Source organism: Lemur catta, chromosome 14, assembly GCF_020740605.2.
Source record: "Lemur catta isolate mLemCat1 chromosome 14, mLemCat1.pri, whole genome shotgun sequence".
In the NCBI taxonomy this organism is placed as follows: domain Eukaryota; kingdom Metazoa; phylum Chordata; class Mammalia; order Primates; family Lemuridae; genus Lemur; species Lemur catta.
The window spans coordinates 9,629,592-9,652,620 of NC_059141.1; the positions used below are offsets into that span (position 1 = coordinate 9,629,592).

Below are 23,029 nucleotides of genomic sequence, written 5' to 3' on the forward strand. Positions count from 1 at the left end.
CCCGCCCGTACTGGCGGCGTGGGAAGGCCCAGCGCCCACGGAGTCTGGGGCGGGCAGGCCCGGGCGCGCAGGGATCCCGATCCCGGGGGCGAGGAGGCCAAGGCCACCGGCCGGGCCGCGCACTGACTTGGCAGGTCCGCGGGGTCTCGGCTTCCCGGCCTGTGATCGGGGCGGGGATTCTGTCCGCCGCCCCGCGGAGGTGCGCCCGGCGCCGAGCCCGCTCCCGGGGCTGCGGGGAGGGTGCGGGAGGTGGAAACTAGGCGGGGCGGGGCCCGCGGACCGCTTCGGCGGGCGCCCGAGTCCCGGCAGCCCCGGGCCCGCTCGGGGCGACTGGAGAGCAGCCCGCCCGCCCCGCCCGGGCACCGAGGGCCCCACCAGCGCGGGCGGGCAGGACGCACGGAGCGCGCCACGCGGCGCCTGGCGGGGAGGAGGGGCGGCTGGGCGGGGGCCGGGGCGGTGCTGCGCGGGCCCCTCCTCCTCGCCCTCCTCCTCCTCGCCTGCCTTCGGCTCAACCGCCGCGCCGCCCGGCTGCTGCTCCTTCCTATCCGGGCGCCCGCGGCGATGTTTAACCGCGCCGTGAGCCGGCTGAGCAGGAAGCGACCTCCGTCAGGTAAGCCGGGCGCCGGGCATCCTCCCCGCCCTCCGGGGCGCGGGCGCGGCGCGGCGCGGCGATGCAGCCCCGACGGGAGCCCGGCCGAGCGCGCTGCTTCTGTCCGCTGCGCCCGCGCCCCGCGCTTCCCGCCGCCAAGGGAGCGCAGAGCCCCGGGAGGCAACCCGGGGAGGAAGTTTGGCTAAAAAGGGGAACAGCAGCAGTTTTCTTTTTAGTGACGGTCTGGGAGGAAAAGGAGATCAAAACACCCCCAAACTTTGGAGGTAGTGTGGGATCCAGAATCCGAAAGCAGCGGGGCGGGCGGGTTCGCCCCTCTCCTGGAGGGCTCCGCTACGCGGCGGGCGTGGGTGGGAGCGATGCCCGTGCGCGCCGGTTGTAGGCGCGCGGCGGGACCTCGGCACCGGGCTGGGCAGCCGGGCCTGGGGCGCCGGGGACCTCAGTTCTGCGCGGCGGAGCCCAAAGGTGGGGCCGCGAAGGTGGCCGAACTCCAGGATGGAGAAGGGCACATCTGTGGTCCGCGCCGGCGAAGTTCTGGCTGTCACTTGGACCAGCCGGAGCCACAGTTTGGGGCAACTTGGTAGGACAAAGAACCCACGGTGAGGATGAAACCATGTCCTTGCTTCCAGCCCTCTTGCCCTTTTTGTTCGTAATAATAGTTACGACCTGTCCAGCGCTTACTGTGGGCCGGGGGCTTTGCTCCCCGCGCTCTGTGAATTCCATGTTCACCCTCAGGACGGCCCCGTGAGGGAGCAGGGAAGTAACGGAAGCCGGCGCTTAGGTGACGTGCCCCGCCACTCTTAATAGGTGATGGAGAATCCGTCAAACACATGTTTGCCTGACTCTCCTCCATTGCCCACTCCAGTATTCACTTCAGCTTCGTTCTAATGGTCTGTATTTTCTCTTTTCACCTAACATCCTGCTTTATGAGGGCCATTGTGACTAAGAGGCTGGAACCGACTGGCTGGGTCAGAATCTCACCTCCACGGCTTACTAACTGCTGAACCTCTCCGTGCCTCTGTGCAAAATAGGATCTGCAAAATGGGAATGGGAATAGCTAGCCCTTTCCTTAAGCACTCAGTTGGAGCTTGACCCCCACCTATCCAATTTTGCAAATCATTGCATTTAATATTTTGGACAACTCCAATAATGCAGGACTTCATAGGGTTACTGTAAAGATCTTACATCGTAGCCCAGCACGCCTTAAGCACTCCATTAGCGTTAGTGGTCATGTAAACATTTCTGCGTTGCATGTGAGTCAAAGGATTCCCTTGTGGGTGTTAATGTTAGCTATTCCCCATCATCGGCGCAGGCCTATGGAGCAGCGGTCAGAACCTAGACTCTGGAGTTAAATTCTTGGTTCCAACCTTGACTTTGTCATTCAGCAACGTTGGGCAAGTTACTTGGCTTCTCTGTGCCTCTGTTGCAATGATGTGCTGGAGGTGGCTCAGACTGGCTTGCAAGAGCCAATTGCTAAATATTCAGGAAACTGGTTGCTAAACCATAGGTAACTTGAAATTAGGTATGGTGGGATATTCACATCATATTCTCATCATGGAAATCAGCAATGCTAAAAATGAAGGCTTCCCCCCCCCCAGGAGAATTGGTATACCAGCAAGCACACCTCTGCATCCGTTTCCTTATCTGTAAAGTAGGTGTCATTGACTTGTGGGATTAAATATACTAAAACACACGAAGCCCCTAGTACAATGCCTGGTACATAATAAAAGTGAAATAATTATTAGCTTTTATCTTTTCTCCCTGTTCCTATTATAAATAGAGCTGCCGTGAATGCCCCTGTACAGGTTCCTTATTGCTGTGGATCATTTTTGGGTTGAAGACTCACGAATAGAACCATCGAATCATGGAAGATAGGTGGATTTGAGGTGCTTTTGCATGTGGCCAAGTTGCACCCCAAAAAGACTGATGGCAGGTTTAGGGAACAAATTGTTTCAGGGCAACACATTTTAAACCACATTTAATGAAATATGGCCATGTCACTGATAGAAGGATCAGCCACTAAACATCATGGGCCAATAGTGGATGCCTGGTGCTCACTTTGGCAGCACATACACTAAAATTGGAGTGATACAGAGAAGATTAGCATGGCCCCTGAAATAAAAATTTAAAAAAAGGAAAAAAAATTTGGATGCCTGGACTTGAAGAGCCCAATTTCCTTGGGAATTTTAGGTTTAAAGTCTGCCCCCCACTGGGAAAGGACCTGAGCCCCTGCCTGCTTGGTCATCACACCCAGCTTAGGGGGAAGAGGGGTCTGGCGAGAAAGGGAAGGGGAATGTGGGCCCAGAGGCTGAGACACTGGAGAGCCAGGCGAGTGATCCTTGGGAAGCCTGCACTGACACACACACACACACACATTATTTTTTGTAATTTTGAATTATTTTTTTTAACAAGCTCCCCAAATAGTGTAAGTTTCAGACCCTGCAGAAGCTGGACCCCCGCCCCCCGCAGGACCCCTGGTTTGGACACAGCTGCAGTCCTGCCTCCCCAGGCACCTTCCACTTTAGACCTTTCCTACTTTTCAGCAAAGTCTTAATTGAGGGTCTTGAGTTCCTAACCCCTCCTTTCAAGGTTCAAGGTGGGATTCCCTTACTTTCCTTTCCAAGTTTTCTCAAAGTGTGTTCCACGAATCACGTGGGGGTGAAGAGGGGCTTGATAAAATGTGGCTTCCGAGGCCCTGCCCCACACCAGCCAGTTCAGTCCTGGGGACGAGTCCTGGGCTGGGGAGCGCCCGGATGCTTCTAACGCCACTGAAATAGGACCCCTCACAACTGGCGTTGTTGACGGTATCCGGGCTGTGTCCACTTGAAAAGCAAAGCGGAAGCCACCCCACTCGCAGCCAGACCTAAGGTGACCTGTCAGGGGAATTCCCACCCTGCCAGGCGGGCCTCCGCCTCCCCCCGTGTCCCCCTCCCCCTGTCCCCCAGGACTGTTGCGCATTATCCCATTAAACCCTTGGGAACTATTTCAAATTTATTGCTGGGCTTAAGTTTCATTTAAAGATGACAGTCTATGTAGCAATTTAATGTCTTTGTTTTATTAATAACAACCTGGCAGCAGGGCAGTCTTGGCAGCTGGGGAAACTTTCTCTGCAGAACCTCCCTGGCCCAGGCCTAGGGGTTCAGGGAGAGCAAGGCAGGGCCTGGCCTGCAGGGACAGAGAGGCCGGGCCAGGCGAGGGGCACTGCTTTATACAGCTGTGGTCAGCCCACCAGCCCCCAAGTGTGCAGGACCCGCCCTGACCTTCACCAAGGGCAGCCTGCGGCTGGTGGGTGTGAGGTGCTTCTGGTGCTTCATTTGCCTCCACTGATTGGTAGTCTCCTTTCCTCGTTGTCAGAACATCTGGAAACCTAGGCAGATGCCTGCTTGGCTTGGCCACTTCCTAGGGCTTGGTCGAGTAAACCCCTTGCCCCCTGAAGCTGGGCTCTGGGAACTTGCCTTTTAAATTGTACTAAATTTACTCTCATGAGTTTCTTCTGCTTCCCCCAGATAGCTCCCTGCCGCAGTAGCCCGGGGGTGGCGGTGGGAGCAGAGGGGGCCCAGGCAGGCAACAGCAGCAGCCCCTTGATAAGAGCTGTCAGGAGGCGTCCACTGGAGTGAAACAGTCTCTTGCAGACTTCTGGGGACAAATTTCCCTTCTAAGCCAGTTCCTTCTGTCAAAGGCCCTGCCAAATGCCCTTGGGTCAGCCTTGCTGACCTGCTGCTGCCTGGTGGCCAGGGACCCCTGATCTGGCCTGCCCTCTGTCTGGGTCCCATTCCCCTGCTCCACACTCTGCCCCTGGGGGATGCTGGACACCCCGCTTCTGTGCCCCAGGGTGTCATCCGTCCTGGTTTAACGCCTGGGTCTCTCTGCTCCAGGAGGCCAGCTCACCCATGACCTCCAGTCCTCTGCACCGGATAGTGCAGCCTGTCCCATCAGGAGGGAACTATTTCATGTCTCCCTGGAGAGCTGCAGAGGCCACCAAGGGGCAGGGACTTGTCTAGAGCCACCCATTTCAGAAGGGCCAGACCAGAGAACTCAAGTCTCAGACCCAAGTCCAGGGCTACCTGCACACAGCATTCATTTAGTCACTTTGCTGAGATATATTTCCAGAATGGATATGGAGCTGACAACTGTTCTCTCTCCCTCCCTGCCTTCCTTCCTTCCTACTTTTCTTCCTTGTTTTCTCCAGTTCAGGACATTAGAAACAAAGCCATCATCAACCATCTTTATCATTTCACAAATGAAAGGACATTAACACCCCAAATCGTAGGAAAGATACAGTCTCAGTTGAAGAACTGTCGTGATACTTAAGAATCTTCTAGACGTTGCTTCTATGGAGAGGCAGTGAGGGCGGAGGAGAGCACTGTGCTCCTTTCTGTATCTCTGGAATTGTGAACCATGGAAATGAATGCAATTCTATTTCAGAACAAAAACAAAACAAGCAACCCAAGACTGTCCCTACTCTATCAACACAGCTCACTTGGTAAACATTTCCTTATCCTCATTCTCCCTTCCTCCCGGACCAGTGAAGAAAGCTTCACGCCAGGCTGTGGCATTGTGGGCAGGTGGCCACCTGGCCGCGCCTGGTCTTGTCTTCTCAATTCATTTTAAGTTCCGTGAGAAAAAGGGCCCCACCTTTCATTTCTTGCATCTTTTCATTTCCTGTTTCCTTTCCAGCCTCTGCAGCCGGACAACCTGGTGCAATTCCAGCTCATCCGTTCCCTTCCTTGCTTCTTTGTAGCAAGTTACTGAGCCTCCCTGTGCCTCCGTGTCCTCATCCAGAAAGGGGGCCAATGATGGGACCAGCCTCCAAGGATTTTTGTGAAGTTTAGATGGGGTCTAGTAAGTGCTCAGTAAATGTCAGCTATTTGTATTAGCTGTCGTCCGCCTTCTGGTGCCTTCTGTCCCTTAGCCTAGTGCCTGGCTTTGTTCACTCCTTGGAAAATATTTATTATTGTAAAATACGTACATGATCGTGAGACATTATGCCAGCCCAGAGGAGGACACAGCACTTTCTCTGAAGCAATGCACGTTCCATGTGGCTGATCCTGGAGGGAAAAGTCACTTAATTTTGCCTCAAGGTAGGGGCGGAGGAGAGTGGAGTGGAGTGGGAGAGTGAGGGCACATTTGTGCACAAGTGTCAGGCCCTGGAGGAAGCACAGGCATCTGGGAAGAGGAGGAAATGGATGACAGGGTCTTTGTTTTCAGGGTAGGGCCCCTGGGTCATTTTCTTTTTTCGGGGCCCCTGCCTGGCAAGTAGATTCCGAGGAGGCTACAAATAACAGGTCGGCGTTCTTATTTCCTTCCCTCTGGTAGAAACTGGAAACCAGTGGCCATCTGTTGTTTGGTCCACTCAAAAGAGGATGTTGAGACTTGTTTTTTCTTCGGACCCAAGGGTGCTCGGGAGGCCTGGCAGCCCCTGTCTTTCTTGCACAAAGCGTCTCTGAGAAGGCAGCGGATTTTTGGTCTGCGTGAAACTTTCTCTGGTGGACCCCTGAGCATGGAATGTAAGGAATGGCCCCCTCACCCCCTTCGGGAGATGTCCTCAGCTTGCCCATGGCCTTGGCCCTGGCCTGGGGCCGGGTGGGGGCTGAGGGAAGTGTGCTGTGCAGGCAGAGGTGCACAGGTGACCTTGGGAGGACCACCGTGTGCACCTGACTTTCTTAGAGGACTGAGCCCTTGTGTGAAAATGCCACATGCCCTGTCTGAGCCGAGCCAACCCTCTGCAACCTGTTTTCCTGCTCCTGTCTTGGATGCTGACTGTTAGGATGATTATTTTAAAACTTTTTCACTTTTATTATTATTTTCTGCTAACTGCAGTTCAATCAGATCTCCCCAGCAGGGGAATTGCCTGCCTGCAGGGTAGTAGTTATTCTCAGAAGCCAGATACTGGAGCGATAAACACTTAAGTAATATTTAGATACAGTGTTTCCATGACCCGGTTTCTCCGGTGCCTTACCCAGATTACCAGTGGTAACTAACTCTCTGATTCTAGGCTGGGATGACTTTTTTTTTTTTTAAATGTAATAGGCTTGATGTGGTCTAGATGATAAGAGGGTTTAAATAAGTTCTGTGGAGTGTGTACTTTCTTTGAAACTTCATTGCAAAGTAGAGTATTTTAGAGGCGTATAGTGTGTGTACATGTGCATTGTACCAAATCGCTCTAGAATTTAAGATTAATGTCTCTGCCTTTTCCTGGACTTCAATGTTTACTGTGTTTTATTTAATATGCTGTGAGTTTTGAGGTACCTAAGACAAACCCTTTGAGTTTACGTTGACTCCAATGTCAAGGAAGCTGATGTTGGGATATTACTAACGTATTATTTGACTTGGGGAAATTGTCTATATGCAGGATCATTACACAGAACTTCCTGCAGATTAACAGCAGAAATCCATGCTGTGAGCATTCAGTTCTGAGTGTTACAGATGCCTTTTGAATATGGATTTCCAAGGAATTAATGTCTGGAGAAGGTCTCTGTTAGATATGACATCATAGCCTCCATAAATAATGCATCATAAAATACTCTGCAAGCAACCAGCCCCAGACATCTGCACCGTGGGGCTGCACCCATCTGCGAAATAATGGCTTTTACTGAAGCCAGGAACCACATGGAACAGTATAAATGTAAGTGGAAGATGTATGTACACTGTGTTTGTGTGCTAGAGGATTCTACCCCAATCTTACATGACTTTTTATCTGCATGGAATTGGACTGTTACCCACTTTTCTCAGTCTTTTCCCCGTAGTGCGGTTGTTATGAGTCTTTCCAAGGCTGTTGCCTTCTGGGCTTTGTGAATGTAAGGTTCAGCAGAGCCTTGTGGTGTGGAGCCAGGCTGCCCATTCCTGGTGACCCTTGTACGTTATTGTGTCTCAGTTTCTTCATCTGTAAAGGGCTAATACCAACTATATCAGAGGGTTATTGTGAAAATTGCATGATTTAACTCATGTAAAAAGCTGGGAATAGTACCTAGCACATTGTAAACAATTTGCAAGTTTTACCTGTTATTATTAGTTAATGAGAGATTAATCTGAAAAATAAGTATTTTTTCATGTAACAAATTGAAGATCTAAAATGCTTTAGAGAGCCCAGGGGCTAAAACAGACCAAAAAACCAAAAAACTTTTGATTCATTGGGAAAATGTTTTACAGTTAAGCTAAATAAGAACAAAAAATAAGCCAAGCATGACAAAATTGAAACAAATAAACATTATCACACAGCTCCTTACTAACTTGGGAGATCGTAAAGTTACTAGAAAACATGGTTAACACTTTTTTTCCACCTATGCATTCCAAGCCTACTTTCTTGTATAATCCATCTAAAATGGAAACTTTTATTAATATCAATGAAAAAGAATAAAAGAGTATTAGAACTTTGTGAATCCAAGTGCCAGAAGTTGGGCAGCTGGAAAATCTTGGGTTTGCTTTATTATTAAGTTCAGAAGTAAACCTGCTTGTTATTGAGAAAGGTTATTTATTTCTCCTGTACATTACTGGGATGATTGTAACGTTTGAAGTGAACTTAGATGGTTTAGGAATCACTTACTTAGTGGGTCTCCTGAGTAGCAGAAATGCCTGAGTTCAAGGGCGATCCCGTGGGCAGTGCCAAGTGGAGTGGCCTTCTGCTTAGTCTCATTGGAGGTCGGGGATACTGACCTGGAAAAGAGAGACGCCACCGAGTGAACGGAGTTCTCCATCAAGATCTGTCTATAATGATACTGATCAAGACGGACTCAAACTTGGAGCGTAGCCAAAAGCCTTAATCAAACTTGAAAGATAATCAGACGTCTTAGAAGAATTCAAGCCAATATTTCTGGGACAAATGAAAACATGTGACTGATAGGGAGCAGATATCCCAGATAGAAGGATCCTATGTACCATACATAGGGGCAGAAGGTAGGCAAAAAGGTGAGAAGGAATTTCTCTTTATCTAGGGTACCAAAGCCAGGAAACCAATGACCATGGCTATTGAGAGTAGCTTCATCTTGATGTACTTTCTGAGCTATCTCTGAAAACTCCACATTCTTCTGTAAGAGTGTCAGCCATACATGTATTTCATTACATTTGGTGCAAGGGAGATGGTAGCCCAGGAGAGAACCGAACAGAAGGGCTCATCGGTTTTCCGACTGTGTTCCGAGGAGCCCTGGGATTCTTTTTTTTTTTTTTTTTTTTTTTGAGACAGAGTCTCGCTGTGTTGCCCAGGCTAGAGTGAGTGCCGTGGCGTCAGCCTAGCTCACAGCAACCTCACACTCCTGGGCTTAAGCGATCCTACTGCCTCAGCCTCCCGGGTAGCTGGGACTACAGGCATGCACCACCATGCCCGGCTAATTTTTTCTATATATACTTTAGTTGTCCAGATAATTTATTTCTATTTTTTAGTAAAGACGAGGTCTCGCTCAGGCTGGTCTCAAACTCCTGACCTCGAGCGATCCACCTGCCTCGGCCTCCCAGAGGGCTAGGATTACAGGCGTGAGCCACCGCGCCCGGCCAAGCCCTGGGATTCTTTACACGCAGTCCTGGGGGGACAGTTGCCCTTTCACGTAGGTCCCCATCCTGGTTCCATCTAATGATTCCTTAGCTGTGTCACCTTGAATAGGTCATTTTCTCTTCTGGACTTTTGTTTCCCAGGCTGCAAAATAAGGGGCAGGATTAGACCAGAGTAGTGGGTTTTGAGTTGTAAAACTTTTTGTTCAAATGAAAGCTGATACAGAAAGCTAACATGCAAAAATGATTAGAGCAGGAACTAAACGGGGGCAGATTAGCAATTGTCTGATAGTGGGGCCAACTGTCTCAGCTTTCTAAGCACTCTATTGGCCAAATGGGAATCTGCCGCATGTATTTATTTGCAAGACAGTGTGGCAGTGAAAACCCAAACGTGGTTAGGCTTATTATTGAAAAGGATGTCAAGAGTTTTGGAATTCTTTCAGACCAAGGTTGAAAACTTATGGCCAAAGTAGTTGTTCTGCCACAGCAAGAGAAATTTGTGGCCGCTTAAGATTGTTCCTGGAATGGTGAACTTGTGTCTCTATATTTATTTACTTAAGAGAAGATCTGCCGGGGAAATGGAGTAAACTGTCAAACTGTGTTCTCTGGGTAAAGAGCAGAAGAGTAAATTAGTGGAATGCTTGGCAGAATGAACCCTGCTGCAGAAATTTCTCGAAATAATGATCTTTTAATTGGATTTATACTTTGTTGGATAGAAACTCAGTGTTCAGGACCCTGCCATTTCGGCATTTGTAAAAAGAGCAGGAAACTAATTTAATATCCATGAACTGAAGAGTCGCTTTAGAAAAGCTTCAAGTGCATTTGCTCGAGGAAGTTTGCTTCTCAGTTAGAGGAATGGATTTGTCCCAGGTAATTCTCTAACATACTCCGTCACCAGGGAGTACAGAAGCACAGTCCCCACTGGGTTTCTGGGTTCTGCTTTATTTTCTTTAGCCCAAGTCATCCAGTGAATGTCTAAAATCCAGGTAGTTTCCCCAGGTGCTGGATTTGGAGTCCCAGACGATTAAGAGATTAACGTGTATCTTGACACCCACACTCCATAGAACATCAGAGATCATAGAAGCTCTTACTGTTAAGTAAGTTCAGTGTGTTCTGATATGAATTTTTTCCAAAAACATTTTTAGCTGTGTGGCCCTGTAGGTATTTGCGGCGATTTATATTTATAAGACTTTTAAAAATTTCTCCTTTTAAAGTGATTAGCTCTGCTGATTTCTTAATTAAAACTTTATTTTCTTCTAGGTTCAAACTTTTCTTTATAGAAACATGTTTCTAGCTTTGAAAAAAATGTTAATAGGGAAAAAAGTATTAGCTATAAAAATAGTTCACTCATAAATTGTTATTTTAGGGAAGGGGAGAAAGGAACTAACATTTGTCGAGAGTCTCCTATGACCCAAGGACACTGCTAGGTGCCTGATGGGCTTGGGAGAGAGGGGATTATCTTCAAATATGCACAAGAATCTTGCCCAAGGTCTTATAGTTTGAGTTGGTCAAACTGGGTTTTGAACCTCGGTCCATCTAAGGTGACATTTCATGGTTTCTCTTGACCTCAGGAAAGGGTCAAATTCTGTAGAAGGAGGCATGTTTGTTTTGTCACTTCTTCCTTCAGGCAGGTGGCCAAAGTGTGTTAGTTGAAGACCCCCTGTCACCTCTGGAGAGCTTTTAAGCATCTTGAGTCAGAGTGCAGTGGGAGATGTGCAGATACAAGGACTCGTTGTCCATTCATTCTACACACCAAAGTGTAAGGGGAGGGTGACAAAAAACGCAGGCATCAAGGTAAATGATATTTAATGCAATGGTTTAAAAGATAACAACTAATGCAAAAACATCCACAATGAACAAAATATCCAAAGTTTAAATAAAGTCAGGATAAGTAACAGTGGGGTGCAGAGTTGTGTTGGAGCCCGAGGCAAAAGGGAAAATCAGTGGTACCGACCCTGTCTGTATCTAAAATGTTGGTGTGCAAAATAGCACGATGACTGTGAGCCTGTGCACAGGTGTGACAGGGAAGCAGGTGCTCTTGAGTGAAAGTTCTCTGGGAGGAGGGTTTGAGTGAGACTTGAGGGCTTCCTTCAAGTTGGCCAGTGGACACAGGTGGGAGAAGGATGTGGCAGGAAATGGCAAGCCCCTTCATCACTCTGAGCCTCAGTTTTCCTCATCTGTAAAATGGAGGAAAGAGTAACGCCTGCCTTACAGGATTGTTGTGAGTAGAGTGAGTCCATTGTGTGAAGCCCCTAGAATAGAGCCTGGCATATCACCAGGTTAGGCCTGGTGGTGGTGGCGACGGTGACCATTGCATACAGATGTTTAAAAACGACAGCATATTGGGGCCGTGTACGCAGTCTGAACTTTGTTTTGCAGACACCCATGACAGTGACGGTAGTTCCAGCAGCAGCCGCCAGAGCCTCAAGAACACAGCCAAATGGGCGGCCTCCCTGGAGAATCTGCTGGAAGACCCAGAAGGCGTGAAGAGATTTAGGGTTTGCCTTTTTCATTGTTAATCGGGATTGATACACTACGTGGAGAGGCTTAGATGCATGTGGGGGAAAATAGGCCAGTCTTTCGCACTATCCATCCCACCTTGAGAGTAAGAATTTCTCACCTGTCATGACTGCGTTGGCAGTGTTCTCACAGAGAGCCCTGGACAGGCACGAGGGGCATGTGCAGTCTGGTTCTGGTTTTTGTGTAGTTGGGTGGGAGATACAGAGAGTTTCCAGCTCTGCCTCTCTCTGATGTGGAGGTTTGTTGTCTGGTGCTCGGGGGATTCTCAGGCTGCATTACTGTCGGGGAGTGAGGCTGGCGATGTGCACTTGGTGGGGGATCTCTCAGGGAGGGGCTTGTGGATGGGGAAGTGCAGATGCCACCGGAAATAACTTTTTCGGCCAGCAGAAGCGCCAGGTGTCAGTTGGGGACCACATGTGAATTTCAAGAATGAGTCCCAGCAACTTCTGTCGTAAAGTCTTGGGTCAGGCCAGGATGAGCCCTCACACTGTTGATTCCTGTTCGGATTCCTGGGGGTGGGGAGTGGCGGGTCACACCAGGGCTACAGCCTCTTGGACACCAGGCCACCGTGATCAGCGTCCACATCTCAGGGAGGTGTCTGCGCAGCGGAATAGCGGCCGTGCCACTAACTGCACAACGTTCTGCGAAAAGAAAACACACCTCCAACTTAACATAGTTTCATTATGGCATTTTTAGGCAAGCTTAAAATGTGTTCTTTTCTTTTGTTTAAAAAAATAATGGGCCTGATTTTAGAGGAATGTACTTTGTTTAAACACTGTCTGGAAGGAACTAATAAATCTTCCACTTTAATTTACTTTTTGGTAATTTATTGTCAGCTTAGAAATATGAGTAGATTCCTGCCTCATTTGTACTCTTCCTTATGATGTCAAAGGCATTAAGGTCAAATGTATATGAAATTCTAGCTTTGACATTGAACATACTCTTTGTTTTTCAGGGTGGGGTTTTCAAAGGGTAACTCATACTCATCTGTTGGATTTTGCCAAATCAGTTCTTGATGGGAAATATATCATTTCTTTTTAAAGTAGAATACTATGTGATTTTTTTTTTCTTTTTATCCATAGGAATTTTTAAAAAAGGAATTCAGTGAAGAAAATGTTTTGTTTTGGCTAGCATGTGAAGATTTTAAGAAAACACAAGATAAGAAGCAGGTATTTATTCCACTCTAATCACTTTCTTCATGATTTTTTTTTCCTTTCCTTGTAAAGTCACAACTGCCTTTCCAATAGATTTTGAAATTGCTAAAGAAACCTGAATCATATGAGATTTGAGGGAAGATTTAAGCTTTAGATTAGGTATCTGGTGTTGATCAAATATTAATAATTTTAAAAATAGTTAATCCATTTTTAAATGGAACGGTTCAAATGGACCAATGTTTAAAATAAAAATAATGATTTATGTGATTTAGAGTTCATCATCGTGCACATGAATAAGTTATGAGGATGTTTCCCCCAGGGTTTGACATGTTAGCACTTTCGGATGTTGTAAAACAGTGTGCAGATGTGTAACGATAAAAGTACAACACACATCAGATAGAATGTCAATTATTCAATGTGTCTTTACAAAGCAGCCCACAGTTGGCAGGCGTCCTACAAAGAAAGTTTCTGACTGTTCTCTTTGGTAGATGTGTGCTCTTTGCAGGAGGTAGCTTGTCTTTTTTCTTTCTTTTGTTTTTTTAAATTAATTAATTAATTAATTAACTTATTTTGAGACAAAGTCTTGCTCTTGTTCTGGGCTAGAGTGCAGTTTCATCATCATAGCTCACAGCAACCTCAAACTCCTGGGCTCAAATGACCCTTCTGCCTCAACCTCCTAAGTAACTGGGACTACAGGTGTTTGCCACCATGCCTGGCTAATTTTTCTATATTTAGTAGAGACGGGGTTTCATTTTTGCTCAGGCTGGTCTTAAACTCCTGAGCTCAAGCCATCCTCCTACCTCACCCTCCCAGAGTGCTAGGATTACAGGCATGAACCACTATGCCTGGTTAGGATGTAGCTTTTCTTTCTTTCTTTCTTCCTTTTTTTTTTTTTTGCTGTCATTTTGCATTTTTTTTAAATTTCAGAATATTATGGGGGTACAAACATTTTGGTTACATATAATGCCTTTGCCTCGCCCAAGCCAGGTCTATAGGGTTTCCCTTCCCCCATACAGTGTGCTCTGCATCCATTAGTTGTAAGTTTACCCCCCTGCCCCCCACCGGCACCCAGTGAATATTACTACCATGTGAGCACCTTAGTCTTAATCAGTTAGTACCAATTTGATGGCAAGCACATGTGGTGCTTGCTTTTCCATTCTTGTGATACCTCACTTTGAAGGATGGGCTCAAGCTCTATCCAGGGTAAAATAAGAGGTGCTAGTTCACCACTGTTTTTTGTAGTTGAGTAGTATTCCATGGTATGGAGGTAGCTTTTCATTCCTGATGTCAGCGGGGTTTTCCATCATGGAAGTTGGGTGTGAGGGAGGTGGATGAGATTAGGGGAATGAGGGCCCTGCCTGTGCATTTCGAAGGGCCAGTAAGTAGTGTGAAAGAGTGAGGCTTCTGCAGGGAGTGAGGCTGCAGGGAGTGGTGGGGACTGGGGCCTCCAGGGGCTGCAGCTGGTTGTTCAGGGCCTGTGGCTGGCAGGGCTGCCCCTGCTTCGGGTTGTCTCCACCAGCTCACTGATGGGACTCTGTGCAGTCTTTGTGTGCCCACCCTGGCCCCTCACCCTGAGGGCCCTTCCCTCACACGCATCTTCTCCCATCTTCAGCCCGGTGCTGCCTGTTTTTCTAGAGAATCTGGACGTTTGGATTCTTAATGTGAAACAATCTGATTTTTAAATGTTGGAACTAATTTTTTAAAAATTTCAAAACTTGCCTGCCAAACAAAACATCTCCATGGGTGGGTGGGGCTGGTGGGCTGCCAGTTTCTGAGACTCTGTCTCCAAAAGCCGGAATCCAGGGGTCCAGCAGCTTCCCCAGGGTGGGGCAGCCTGCCCTCCCCCTCCCACCTTCTTTCCCAGGCCCGCCTAGAAAGCTGTGCTGGGCGTGACTCTGGCTCTGGCTTTCTGGCTGCTTCTCCATCTGGCTGACCTTGGCTGGAGCCTCGTGGGTGGGGAGAGAGCAGGTGGGCCTGCTTTGTAACGGGAGGACTGGGGCTGAGGCCCTTCAGAGCAGGAACCTCATTGTTTTCCTCTGTCCCCAGCACCCAGGACGGGGACCAGGGACAACCATCAGTAAGTGCTGGGCTGAGCAGCCACTGAGGCCAGCCTCAATGTAAACTCCTGGCTTGGAGTGAAGCGGGTGAACAGATGTTCATGCATCTGCCTTGTTCTTTTGAGTGTTAGAGCTGGGAAGGGGCTGCAGGTGGGCTGGCCCAGCCCTGCGGTGTAGACAGGGAAGCGAGGCAGAGCTGGGACTCTGAGGTCGTGCTGTTGTTTCCCTGCACACCCTGCTGCCGTGAGCCTCTGTTCAGCTGAATCCCCCAAATCCTTGCAGAGACACAGGGACAAGCCAGGTGAGGGGACAGGCCCTGGCAAGCGTGACGAGCGTAGAAATGGGAAGTGCGGGTCCGTCCGTCTGTGGGAGCGAGTCAGTGGGCGGTTGGGGAGGGCCCCAGGGGAAGTGACTTTTCTGCTGAGACTTGGTGTGGGGGTTGGGGGGGAGTGGTGTTCCTGGGGGAGGCAATGGCGCGGGGGCCTGCGGTGGTGGGCCTGGTGGGAAGACCTGCAGGGACCGGTGTTTGCGGGGCAGGCTGCCTTGCCGTGCCTGAGGCTGGGGCCATGCGGCTGCACCTGGGACCCGGGTGCCAAGGTGGGGAAGGTCGGGAACGCCCCTGCAGGGCTTTCATGGTGTGCGCTGGTGGTTGGGGGAGGGTAAAACTTTCAGCTTTGCCTCTGCCAGCCTTTGAGGTCAGGCAGGTCCGGTGTTGGGTTGTCCTGCCCCGTCCACGTCCTACAGAGAGAGATTCCAGAATCGGGCAGCCCCTTTCCACACCGCACCCCACCCCTGACACCCACCATAGGACTCCGCAAAGGTTTGTGTCGCAAGCCTGGAACGTGCCTGGTGATCCCTTTGGGGCAGACGGTGCCTTGAGACTGTCCCCCTTTCACTGGTGCAGGGTGTGATCTGAGAGGTCGAGCAGCCGCTTGCCCGAGGCCGCTGGCTAGGTGCAGACAGAGCCGGCATTCAGACGGGCCTTCTCTAGTGGGTTTGGCTGCCTGGGAAGTAAAACCAGGAGAAACCTTAAGTTACTAACTTACACAAGGGGAGGGGGACACAGGCCCTGGGAGAAGTCGCCTCGCTGAGTTTCAGTCAAACCTCTCACATCTCTTGCAGCACGAGGGGAGGGCTTACCTCTGTCTGCAGTCAGCGAAGGCCGTTGTGGGGTGATGCGAATCCCACTTTTGCCTCCATTGTTTTAAATAGAACCTGTTTGTTTTTTCATTCTCTTACTTGGATTATCCAGCACTCACTGACTGCAAATATCTTGTATCACTTGTGTATCCGTCTCCCGTGCTGTCTGTCCTTCCCTCTGTCGTGGGCTTCGAGAGGTGGGGGCATCTTTGTCATCTTCCCGCTGCCTAGTCCCTGCCTGGCACACAGGCTTCCGCTCCTCTGGGTAAGATGGGGGCCTTCCCTGCACCCGGGCTGGTGGCACCTGAGGATTCGTCACGTAGGACCCTCACCTTGTGCCACAGCCCAGCTGTGGCCATGGACTGAGGGACGAGTGTGCCGTCCTCTGTGCGGGGGCTTTATCCTCAGAAGTGCCAAAGAACAGAACAGCGCTGTGTCCTCATTGTCATCCTTGGTCTGTGCACTGCCTCCCGGCAGGCAGGAAAAGCTGTCCCTGAGTTTGTGAGGGTCTCGACACTCTGCATATATGGCAGGGATGCTGGAGACTCAGGACATTGGGAGGGTGACATATCCCACCCCCGCCTTGGGGTCCCTGCAGTGGCTATACCTTCCAGGTGTCCCTATTCAGCAATCAGCTTTCAAAGCAGTTCTCTCCTTTTGCAATTTTTTTATGGTTTAAAATTGGTCTACAAAGTGCCTCTTCCCCATGAATATGTCTATCTTCTACAACAAACGCTCTGACCCAGCTCCCGCTAGGTCATGCCCAGGTCTTCCTTTGCCCCACCAGGAGATGGGCGTTTCCTGGGTCCGGGGCCTTTTCTGTGCCCAGTTGGTCCCTCGTATTGGTGGAGGACAGCAGGAAATAGCTTCCTGAGAAAGGGGACCTGGCAGGTAGAATTGCGGGGACCTTGTTGGGTGAAAATGTTTTTGTCCTACTTTCCCACTTCATTGATACCCCGAGGGAGCACAGAATTCTAGGAGGAAACCCACTCGGAATGTTGAAGACATTGTTTCCTCGTCCGTCACTTTTGTTACAAATCGGTGTTTTATAGGTAAATGGTTTTGTTTTGCTTTTGTTCTCTCTGGAATAGCATAGGATCTTCTTTTCATCACCGATGTTCTAAAACTACAGTGGGGCTTTGGAGGGGAGGCTCATGTTCCGTGGAGCCTTGGGGTCTGGATGCCACGGGTCCGGGACATGCTCCTAAGTTGCTGCTGTTATTGTTATTATTGTAGTAGCTCTTTTCCTTCTCTTTTCTCTGGTCTCTTTTCCAGTGATGGCCCCTCAGCCCTGGACTGAGCCTTTAATTTTATCTTTTTTCCTTCCTATTTTCTTGTCTTTTTGGCTTTTGGAGATTTTTCAATTTTATCTTCAAATCCTTCTGTTGAATTTTTTCTGCTTTTGTTTTTTGTTTTTCCAGATAAGGGCCCTCTGGTTTCGCCCTGGTGGGCCTCGAGCCTGATACGTTCATAAACTAATGTATTGGGGTCGGGAGAGGTTTGCTGGGGGGTCCGCATCTGGAATTTCCCTGAGTCCCTTTATTCAATTTGGCGTCTCATCACCCTCCTTCTCGCCTGTGTTCTGGAGCCTTCCTGAGTCCGAGTCTTTAGGAAAGAAAACTCCAGTCTCCTGTTGGAGAGGTCACCTGGCAGCTCGGGGTCGGGTGGGCTGGAGGACCCGGGGATCTAGTGGCTCCCTCTGCCGCTGGCCTCGCTCTTCCCTCCCGCCTGCCCTGCGCCCCCCGCCCCCGCCCAGTTCCTGCCATCTCTGGGCGTGGCTCCCGTTGGCAGTCCCGTCCCACCCTGGCAGGTGCCTGCGTTTGTCCTCCTTGCTGTCTGCAGTCACCTGCTGTTCCTCTAGCCGCTTCCCATTTCCTGGGCCTGTTCTTGGAAATATTCTCATATCATTTATTTGATAACTTTTTCTTCCTCATCCTCCTTCTCAAACTGTTATCAGCACAGTTAGCAGCTCGATCCTTTCATTTGCTCCGGTGTTCTCTCTCCCATCGCCCGTCTCTGGCAGGGGACTGGGATGCGGAGGACCGGGCTGATGGGAGGTGGGCTGGGAGGGGAGGGAGCAGCGTGGTGGCAGGCGGGATGCGAGGTGAGCAGGCATTAGAGGGGATGGCGGCTCTCAGCTTCCCAGAGCAGAGGCTGCAGGACCCGCGGCCCAGGGGTGGGGGGCGCTCCTTTCCTCTGTGTTAAGCTGGAGGTGTCCGTGGGACATCTGTGTCCACACTGCTGGAAATCAGCCGGCTTTGGGGTCAGGAGCTCGGGGAAGAGGGTTGGGCTGAAGTCCAGGGAGACTGTGTAAAGTCGTCAGCCAAGGGCAGAACTCTGGGAAACCCCAGAACTTATGGAGGGGACAGAGGGACAGGAGCCAGTAAAGGAGACAGGGAGACCCTGGGAGGTATTGGGGAACCCTGAGAGGACCGGGCCCTGGCAGTGAGGGGGTGGGAAGAGGATGGAGGTGAGCAGGGAGCTGCAGGGGCCGCGCTGGCAGGGGGCTGAGGAGTGGATGGAGGGAAGATGGAGCCGCCATGCTTTTCTCTTGGTGTCTCCACAGAGAATTGGAGGTGGGGAGGCCATTAGCCCCCACATAGGGGGATGTGGAGGCAAAGGGAGTTTTGCTTTGTTCACCCAGTAGGACAAGTTTAAGTGGCTTACTGGGTGAGAGAGAGGAACTGGCATTCTTCTGAGCTTTGGGCTGCTACGTCGTTGCTGTTGTCTGCGCAGATGTGTGTTTTGGGGGGCTGACGGGAAGGTGGGTTTGCTTCTCCTGATCACGTGCCCATCGGGAGCAGGTTCGAGTGCTGACTTCTGACTGAGCGGCCTCACCGCTGAGGCATTGCCAGGCCTGGAAGAAAGGCCCAGACTTGTGGGGCGTCTGGAAGGAGCTCACTGGGTGCGACGCTCCCACGGGCAGTCCCCGAGCTGATGGGCCCAGGGGAGGTCCTTTTCCAGCACCTGCTGGGGCCGGGTTGGGTGCTGGGCTTGTTGGTCTCTGGAGGGAAGGGGCGGCCCTTTGGTCTCTGCCCTGGCCGGGCCCGGCTGTCCTTCCAGGTCACAGACCCAGGACTGACCCCACCAGTGGGTCACTGTTCTGTTCCTTCCTGACAGTAGCTAGAATAGGGTTAACAAAGCTCTGGAAAAATCTACCAAAATAGCTCAAGAGACTGGTTCTTGTTTTTTGTTAAGTGTTTTCGGCCTGGACACCAGCAGGCCTTCCCGTGACTGGCTTGCGGTCGGCAGTCTCAGGGTTTCCCTTTCCAGTCCTGCTTCCTAGCCCGGCCGAGATAAGCTCTGTGCTGCAGCCGCCCCGGCGTGTGTCTGGGCAGCTGGCATTTCGGGACCCACACTGTCCTCAGACGCTGGCAAGACACCCGGAGGCTCGTCCACCTGCGGCCCCTGAGACCTACTTCCTCTCCCCCTTCCACCCCCACCTCGACGCCTCAAGACACTCATTACACTTCTCAGTTTCTGAACCACTCACAGCAGCCTGGATTCAGCTGGTCGGCGTGCACATGTGTGTGCACATGTGTGTGTGTGTGCACGTGTGTGTGTGTGTGTGTGTTAACGTTCAAAGGAAGGGAGGCCTAAAGTGATTTCTGCCCGCAGAGCTCTGCATGGAGTTTGCTCGTCTGACTGGCTGAAATTCTACTTTCATGAAGTAGCTTTCAAACAGGAAGTGGTTTTCCAAAAATGTTCCTTCCTGACAGATGGGGGCGGGGGTGGGGGGCTCACAGCTTTGTGGAGCTGATGGGTCTTGGAGAGGCGAGCGGGCCCAGACAGCAGCCCCACCGGGCTATCACTGATGGAGCCCAGACCCGTCTCCTGGGACAGCCCCATTTATCTCAAGAGGCTCCAGGAGCTCGAGGAAAAGCTTTGGAGCCAGACAGCCCTGAGTCTCCCTGCAGGCTCCTCGAATGAGCCTCGTCACCTCTCCTGACCTCTGTGTCCTCGTCAGGAAAGTGGCGCTAATAGGAAATGGCATTTTCCTGGATGTCCAGGGAATTGAGGGTATGGGACCACACCTAGCCCATGTCTGCAGCAAGTCGGTGCTTGATAACTGCTAGCAGATGACATCAACTAATCACTCCTGATCATGGTCAAAAAAGAATGGACACCATAGCTTGGGGTGTTGGTCCCCCCCGGGCAGGCTACCTGCAAGTACTGGCAAGCCTCACTTGCTCAGGAGAGCAGGAGATGACCAGGCTGTGACCTCTTAGGGTCTTTTGCCATCAGTTCCCAGAACCAAAAAAGGGCCACTTTTCTCTGCTTTTAGGCACCAGTTAGCGAAGCTTTCTGGTGGTTTCCATAAGGTCAGGAGGTTTTCTGAGCCTGGGATTTCCTAAGCCAGGCTCTGCAGCACAGGCAGAGCCCCAGGTGGGCTCTCTGGAGAGAGGAGCAGTTTTCCTGGCCCCCGGGCCTCTCCCCACACACCCCAGCTGTACAGCTGCATCTCAGAGGCATTTGGCATCTGCCTTGCTCTGCAGGGTAAGGTAAGCTTTAGATGCTAACGTTTAGAGAATCAGCCCCCATCTCTGCTGCCAGAGAGGTACGTGCACAGGAAGTCTCCTTTCTTTAAAAGAAAATAGACCTGTCAGGAGAAGTCCCAGAGGAGCGGGCTCCTGTGTCTGCAGCCCCCTCCGCGAAGCACGATGCTTTGAAGACTAAGTACTTACTGTGACGTCCATCCCCTCCCTGTCAGAGTGTTCCTGAGACAGCCGAGGCTGGTTTGGGTGGAACCCGAGTCAGATGGGCGGCGTCTTTCCACTCTGCCCCCACCGTGCAGGAGGCAGCTGGTACCTACTTAGGGCTCGCACTTCCCAGCAGGGCTGCACTTGGGACCGCAGGGCGGGCAGCGGATGCTCTCGCCGTTGCTTCCACTCAGTATCTCATTACCAGAGTGAGAAAACACCCTGCCCTGGAAGGCCGGCAGGCTGCACAACCTGGAGGGGCTAATGTGTCTCCAGGGGGTGGAAGTGAGCGGAAAGGAAAGGCTTTGGAGCCAGACAGCCCTGAGTCTCCCTGCGGGCTCCTCTAACGAGCTGCGTCACCTCTCCTGACCTCTGTGTCCTCATCAGGAAAGGGCACTAATGGGAAAATGGCATTTTCCTGGATGTCCAGGGTATATGTGTACAAGGTTCAACTTGACTTTTTTTATTGTAGTTAAGTACACATAACATAAAATTCACCATTTCAATTATTTTTGCGTGCTCTTCTTTTTACCATTTTAACCATTTTAAAGTATACCATTCAGTGGCATTAAGTATATTCACAATGTTGTGCAGCCATCGCTACAATCCGGTTCCAGCACTTTTCATCACCTCCAACAGAAACACACTTAGCCATTAGCGGTCACTCCCCCTTCCCCCCTCCCCAGCCCCTGGCAACCATTAATCTGTCTGTCTCCGTGGATCTGCCCATTTTGATGTTTCGTGTAAATGGAATCAGACCGTATGTGGCCCTGTGTGTCAGGCTCCTTTTACTGAACATCACGTTTTCAGGGTTTATCCCTGTTGTAGCACGTGTCAGTGCTTCCTTCGTTTTATGACTGAATGCTATTCCCATGAGCCCTCAATTTGGAGAATTCACAGGATGGTCCTGAATGGTACCGTGTGCTTGGTGTGGGCCAGGGTTCTTTCTGCCGTCATTTCTACGTGGTTGGCGTGGCAGTGTCATTACAGGGCATGTGCCCACAGACGCACAGAGGGGCAGGGGAGAGGCTGCACCAGCCCTCCCAGGCAGAGCTTCCCCCTGGGGTGGCAGTGAGGGCCCCCTCTTGCCACGGCAGCTCCTCCTGGGCCTGGCTGGAGGGGACAGCAGGGCTCAGGCTGGGAGGGCTGTGCTTGCAGATGACAAACAGGCCCCCTCTTTCTCCTCCAGATGCAGGAAAAGGCAAAGGAGATCTACACGACCTTTCTGTCCAGCAAGGCCTCATCACAAGTCAACGTGGAGGGACAGTCTCAGCTCAATGAAAAGATCCTGGAAGAACCGCATCCTCTGATGTTCCAGAAACTCCAGGACCAGGTAACCCAACTTCCATGCCTGCACCTTGATTTGAAAACCTGCATTTATTCCAGGCCTGGAAGAATTCAGTAAAACACCAAATGTGAGACTCCCTGGACATCCGGCTGGGCAAGTGGATGCACGTGGAGGGGCCACGGTTGTGAAGAGCAGGGGCTGGAATCCTAGGTTCAGGGTCAAAACCCGCAGGAGTCAGGGTTATCTCCCTTCTCAACCCAGATCAGAAAGGAGGTTGGGGCTATTTGAGGAACTCACACTGAGGAAGCAGCATGTGGTAACTATTGAAGGTAGGAACAGACAGAAAAATCTAGAAAGCAAGCATGAGGGCTGAACGTGCCAGGGAAATTTGTGCAAATATTCAAACACCTCTACCCGTTTCTGGTGGCCCAATGCTATAAGCTAGTTTGTAGTGTGGCCCTTGAGTCACAATGAAAAGTTTAACATTTGGCAACATATTCCATATAAATTCTCAATCAGATGTGGCTGTTGAAGGAACTCCAGTTTTCAGGGAAGACTTGCTGAGGGCTTCGTGGAGGTGGTGGTTTTGAGCCACTGAGAAGGAAGCGTAGATGTGGATTTGTGGAGGGAAAGGAAGTGGAATGTACGGTGCAAAGGCAATTTCACGTGGGGATATCGTCCTGCCCTGGACCTCAGAGTCTTTTAAAAGCTCCCTAAGGTACTTTAAAGTAGGGCCAGGGTTGAGAACCTGCCCCTGTGGTCTGGGTATTCTCCATAATGACAACAGTATCTGCCATTTAGGGTGCCCTTTTGAGCCTGATGCCACGCTTGGCGTGTATTGTCTCATGTAATCTCCAGTGAGTATTATTATTCCCATTTTGCTGATGAGAAAAGCAAGGTTCAGGGAGTCTGAGTGGTCTGTTGGCGTTAGGTCACGCAGGTAGTGGGAAGTGTGGAAGCTGGATTCATGCTCATCCACCTGCCTTCCAAGGCACTCCCCCAGGGACCCCAAAACCTGTGTTGGTGCCCCAGGCTCCTGGCCAGCCTCTCGCTGTTGCTCAAAGCCCCTTGAGGCCCCTGGA

General features: G+C 50.7%; 1 protein-coding gene and 1 pseudogene across 3 annotated transcripts in view; both read left to right on the forward strand.

Moving 5' to 3' along the window:
- The first annotated feature begins 438 nt into the window (after positions 1–438).
- Positions 439–23,029, forward strand: part of RGS10 (regulator of G protein signaling 10) — a 31,290-nt gene continuing 8,699 nt past the window's right edge. The window contains exons 1-5 of one of the 3 annotated variants that reach the window (XM_045567880.1): positions 526–610; positions 6,960–7,232; positions 11,468–11,586; positions 12,691–12,777; positions 21,849–21,992. In XM_045567880.1, the coding sequence (XP_045423836.1) occupies positions 7,190–7,232; positions 11,468–11,586; positions 12,691–12,777; positions 21,849–21,992 (393 nt within the window). In that variant the 5' untranslated portion in view covers positions 526–610; positions 6,960–7,189. Of the gene's footprint in view, positions 611–6,027; positions 6,115–6,959; positions 7,233–11,467; positions 11,587–12,690; positions 12,778–21,848; positions 21,993–23,029 lie in introns of those variants that run through there. The other 2 variants (XM_045567881.1, XM_045567879.1) reach the window with 2 other exon arrangements.
- Positions 2,658–2,754, forward strand: LOC123650488 (annotated as a pseudogene).